This window comes from Pinus tabuliformis, chromosome 2_1 (assembly GCF_031772625.1).
Source record: "Pinus tabuliformis cultivar Carrire ecotype Pingquan chromosome 2_1, CPIR1, whole genome shotgun sequence".
NCBI classification, from domain to species: Eukaryota; Viridiplantae; Streptophyta; class Pinopsida; order Pinales; family Pinaceae; genus Pinus; species Pinus tabuliformis.
In genome coordinates, this window is record NC_142299.1 from 218985953 (window position 1) to 218991952 (window position 6000).

Here is a 6000-nt window from a genome sequence, read left to right on the forward strand (position 1 = left end):
GACGTCTTAGCTAAAAAGTTATGCTTACATTTCTTTCTTAATCACATGATACAGTTTTCTGCTTGTTTGCATGCCTTTTCATGCATGGTATATTTTATCATTTCAGGCTGAACAGTGGAATTTTTCATTTTCCTTCATGTGGAACACTGTTATATGGCTAATGCTTATGGGATTCTTCAGTGAAATAATCACTGGGACTGCACAACGCTTCCTCAAGGAAAGGCAAAGAACAACCATCAATGCTTTAACTTCAGAGGAAAATCCTAAAAGTCGTTCTGCAAACTCTAAAAGGTTTTCTGCAACAGGAAAATGTTAATTGGAGTGAGAATTTTGGTTCATTTATGTTTGTTGCTAGTGCAAGAAATGTCTATCTCTAGCTTCCTGATTTCTGGCAATATGAGAATGGTTCTGTATGCAGACCAATGCTACAAAATGGGTATACATAGGAAAATTCTTTCATTCCATTTCCTCCTTGTACATGACATGTTTTCTATTTCAGGTTGTTTTTAAGAACATAAATTCTGTATCACTGCCGCAGTTCCATTTTATGTGCTTTCCTTCCCAGCAGTTGTACACATGACTCAGAAATCCTTCCATGCCTATGTCGATACTGGAAAGGTTGAAATTTGTGCAGCTAGCATGTTGGTCTTGATCAAGGAAAAATTCTCAGTTGTACCTCAATTTAACACATGCACATGCCCCAATCAAGTGTTTTGGTGTTCCACTCAGTAGTGATTATAATGTAACAGTATTTGTTCACACATATTTTCCTATTGGAAGCCTAAACAATACACTGGAGCAATAGGTGGTGTTGTCTATATGATACCTCTCAATCCTTTACTAGTAACCAGTTTCAATATTCTTGTTCCACTCAGTAGTGATTATAATGTAACAGTATTTGTTCACACATATTTTCATATTGGAAGCCTAAACAATACACTGGAGCAATAGGTGGTGTTGTCTATATGATACCTCTCAATCCTTTACTAGTAACCAGTTTCAATATTCTTGTGAGTTAAGTCATTTTTCTTTATATGATGTGATGAAGTAGGTTACACATTAAGGTTTTGAATTGTTCTATGCATTTGGAAAATGATATCAAGGACGCGTCACGCTGAATACAAGATTTGGACACCTCAACGAGAGCACACAATACTCCAGAAAAAGTTCTCAACAAGATTTTTTATTTCATAGTTTTTGAATTGGTAGATAAAAAGGTCCTTGTGAGTCAGATTCCCAATGTTATTGATTATTAAGAATATTGTTAAGTATTGCTATATTATTCATCATTAAAATACAATGACACAAAAAAAATATATATATAATGACCAATTTTGTTGATTTTATAGGAGATTCGAGAATTCTAATCTTCTAAACTAGTAATTACTTTCCAATGGTTTCTTTAACCAAGTTCACTTGTACCACATACATCATTGAGAAATTATACATAGAAAATCTCAATAGTAATGCAATAATGATAGTAGGATCATAAAGAGACAGTGAAGCACACAAAGAGACACAAATTTTCACCTGGGAAACCCAAACTCAGGAGAAAACCCAACAATCATTTCTAGGAGAAATTCTTCAGTTTAGCAAATTTACAATCTGATATTCATAAGTCAAATTAGGTCAAACAGACCACAAAAATTCCACAGGTCAAACCTTGGTCAAACTGCCCATTACAGACTCAGTCAAAGCCTCAGACAACTCAGTGAAACTGACCTCTTAAATTTCAGTCAACAGCCTCTGAAATTTGATCAAAATAACCTCAGGAAACTTGGTCAACAAAATAGGTCAACGTTGGTCAACAAACTCTCAAATGAGCTTGGTTAAACTTCAGCCCCTCCTCTTCACATGTGAATAAAAAACAGATGTGCATGTTATGATTTGAATTGATGTCAAATGAAGGAGGTCAAATGCCAATATATAGTGGTCAAATCAAGTGGGTTTTGACCAAAGGTCACACCCATTCAACTAGTGGGACCGACCTGTCTCTTTAGGGCCTACATGAGTTCAAAATTAATAATTTTCTTTCTTTTAATTTGGCTGACTTGAATACCAACCGCAGCCACCAAAAATCAACACTCCCTCTTGGCTAGGGAGGTATTCAACTTTGACTTTCTTAGATGTCTTCTTTGTTGAACAATTTCTCCATCCAAAGAAAAGATTGAATGAGCTTCCTATGTTGATGTATCCATCCACTTCATTTTCTAACCTAGAACCATGTGGAAAGCATCATGCAAAGGAACTCATTACCCACTAGTCAAACAACTTTTGCAAATGGATCTAATCACCCACTAGCCAAAACCCTTTGGTGATATGGTCAGAACCTTCTAATTGGGGACAAACAAGACTTGTCCTAGGTCACCAGCTCAACAAGTCATCACTTGGAGCAAAGTCAATTTCTTTGACCAAGAAAAATGGTGAAACCGTGGGCCAATTACTATTTCTGCATTGAATCGTAAAACACATGTTTGATGCTAAAGGTACTCACTCTACTCACTAGCCAAGTACCTCTTGGCAATATGGTCAAAAATTTTGATTGGGGGAGCACACCGAGCCTTTGGCTTTTTGGCCATTCTCCTAGTCACATTGTGTGGCCCCTAGTCAATACCTTTGACCTGTTAATATCCTGTCATCCTGACCTAGGGAGAATGTCTACTCTTGATGCTACAACATCAACACTCCCTTTAACTGAGGGAAACATTCTCAACCACTCAAAGCTTGTCCCTGAAGTAAACAAACTTCATCGTGTGATAGAGGCTATGTGAGAATGTCAGCGACCTACTCGTCTGTAGAAATCTATTGGAGCCATACTGCTCCCTTCTATACCATGTCTTGGTACTTGATCTCAATGTGCTCCGACCTATTGTCACAGTCATCTCCAACATTTGATCAAACAATCCTACAATTAGCTTTTGAAGTCACACTGCTTCACAACTCGCCAACTATTTGCAATATACTATGCCTTTGCAATGCTGAGAGTGACAAACGTTTACTTTCTGCTCATCCAGGATATCATAGGAGAACCCACATTGAAGCAACATCATGATGTGCTCTTCTTGTCTTCAACACTCCCTGATCAATATGAATCTGTATATGCCTATAGTTGTACTTCATCATTTGAAACTTATCTTAGTCCATATCCAACTACACCATGTCAATACCTCAACGCATGTGCCACATGCCTCGGTTCAACCATAAACTAACTAGTTTCCTTAACTGGATCCATCACCACAGTTGTTTTTTGGACACCCTAACTGGTGCTCCCTTTGACACTTAAACAAATCATGTTCTGGCAATCATGGTTCTCCCTTTGCCACTGTTGTTTCTTAGTCACTGAAGCATATCTGTTGTATGGCCTAATCCACTCATAGAAGGGATATTGCTCTTAGAGAGTTCCCATCTCTGAAACAATCTCAATCCCATGACATCCACTTGGACAATTCGTCCTTCCATCAAATCTTAATCGAAGCCTCTCAACTTCTTTAGATTGCTTATCATGGAAGTGTCCATGGACTTACAGTCCATCATCCTAAATCTATAAAGTTCTCTTAGCTAGGGAAGTAATGCATCAAACCTAGACCATTCATCTCAAACTCGTAGGTCAACTCCCTCCAACATTGAAGTAGGGCTTGATTGCTCCCTCTATCACGAAAGAAAATTATTGTGATACTGTTGTTTCCTTTGTCACATGAGTCCTTTTGCTGCTATCATAAATAAATCATATAATAACAAGATCAACCAAGACTCATCAGATATCCATCAATCCAAGAATACCATGCCCAAAATCTACACAAATCTTTCTTCAGTCTACAAACATGAGATTCCCTCTCATTTACCTCAAAGCCCTAAGGTGTCTCGATGTACACTTCTTCTTCTTCAATCACTCCATTGAGGAAAATAGTTTTCACGTCCATCTGATGTAATCTCCAACCTGTTACCCACCATTTTGTGGGTAATATCCCCAAGAGAATTTTTTTCTCCAAGATGGTCCTCAGTCGACACCCAGTAGCCCCTTGCAGCCAACAGCTAGCTCATTGTGCCATTTCTCTGCCACCTGAGCCAGTCATGTGTTCCCTCACCCATCTGCCATGATCATATGTTTGAACTTGGGCCTCCTGAACCTAAAGGTATGCCTTGTCATTTGGAAATTGAGTATTGTAGTTTGGTTATCATGAATACTTTGGGGCATGGATTAATGGGGGGATTTGTGGAAAGAATGGGCTAGGCTTGTGTTCTTGTCCGCTAGCCCCCTTTGGGTATTAACCTTGGATTCTAGTCTCATGATATCTCTTTTACTTACCATTTGGCTATAGGGTGTTGATTTGGGGTAGCATCGGATGTGCTCTAGCCACAAAAATTGGTGGAGAGGCTAACGTGTATGAGATCTCCAATACCTAGAAAGAGTACAGTTTGGGAGATATTAAAATAATTAATATTTTTAATGGAGTCCCTAAGTCTAAACTTGGGGAAATTAAAATATTAATGTGAATTAATATAAAACTGTGTTAGAATGGTACAAAAGTCATGGATTAAGCCAGATCTAATCTTAGCCGTTGATTAGGGACTTAATCTCGGTTATTGAATTGTCATCGAGAAAAGTATAAGAGGAGGCTTGAGGGTCACTTGGAGAGTACACCGAGTTGATCAAGATTTCGACTTTCTGGGTTGGGTTTGCTGAGGAAGTTGAGAGAGTGATCAGAGTTGCAGCTGAGGGGTAGTGAATACAGAAGCAGAGAAGCAGAGATGGCACCAGGAGGATCAGCGCAGTAGCCGAGAGTGAAGGACACAAAACCAACTGGGGGTTGTTGCAGAGCAAGCCAGGGCTCACGTAGAGGCAGCCAAGAGCTGCGCAATGCCTGAGATGGCCAGCATGGGTGATGCGGAGGGCCAGAGGGCTGACACAATGCCTCCAGAGGCTGATGCAGGCCAAGCCAGAGTGACACTAGGCAAACGCTAGGCGAGAAAGGGCTAACGCTGTCCCTAGAGGTTGACGCTGGGGTTTCGTGGGGCAGATTAGAGCTGTGAAGATGTCGGAGTGATTATCCAGGGTTTCAGCTGGAACATCTGTCTCTGACTAAGAGGTACTACTGCCGAGATTATTCTCTGTTGGGTGAGCCGATTTTGGCACTCAGATTGTATTCAGAAACTGCATAATAATAAAACCCTCAGATAGTTGCACCGGTTTTCCTGCATTGGGTTTTTCTGGGGATGTTGGTCCAAAAACAACGGTGTCACTTGTGTGCTTGTTTTGTTTCCTTCAGTTGATGATCTGTAATGTGTTGAGCATGTACTTGTATTTATTTTCAGTATTTACATGGTAAATAACTTGTTAATTAATCAGAACAAGTAGGCAGGAATAAATCAGAAAAGTGCATGAAGGGTTTCTAACAGTTAGACTTAGAAATTCCGACATGGTATCCGAGCGTAGTTGTAGATTACAAGAGAACTGAGGACATCAGCCGAGCAGAGGAGCAATAGCAGAAAACAACTGTCCCGAATGACAGAAGTTGTTCCTAGCAGAGAAGCAGCAAGGAAGGGGTGACGCAGTGCTTGCATCATCAAGTTTGAGCCAGGAAGAGGATCAATGCAATGGCAAAGGGGAGCAGACTCTACCTACGCAGTGCCTGATCATATTTCGCAATTAGGAAGGATTGACAGTCGTGGCCAGGAGGTGCAGATTTTGCTAGTGCCAGGATTGCACAGAGCCTAGAAACTCTAACCTTTAATTTGTTGGGGCTTAGGAGGCTGTGAGTAAGTTGCAGAGTGGAGCTGGTGGGGTACTATAGTCAGAACAATACTTAACAGGGCAAGACCAAGGAGGAGGGAGTTGCTGCCGAGGATTTCTAGCCAAGAAATCCAGACCAATAATGCAACTGCATTAACGATCGGAGTGGGGGCATCTCGACATTGGTAGAAGGGTTTCCAGGAGGGAAACCGAGACACAGAGGGAGTCACACCAAGAACTTCTAGGAGGGAAGTAGAGGAGCAATGAGA

At 40.4% G+C, this 6000-nt stretch overlaps 1 protein-coding gene across 1 annotated transcript in view; it reads left to right on the top strand.

Annotated features, from left to right (window-relative positions):
• Positions 1-861, top strand: part of LOC149199527 (vacuole membrane protein KMS1-like) — a 300187-nt gene extending 299326 nt beyond the window's left edge. The window contains exon 9 of the mRNA XM_089402477.1: positions 107-861. Within this exon, the coding sequence (XP_089258603.1) occupies positions 107-316 (210 nt within the window). The 3' untranslated portion in view covers positions 317-861. The remainder of the gene's footprint in view (positions 1-106) is intronic.
• The last annotated feature ends 5139 nt before the right edge of the window (positions 862-6000 follow it).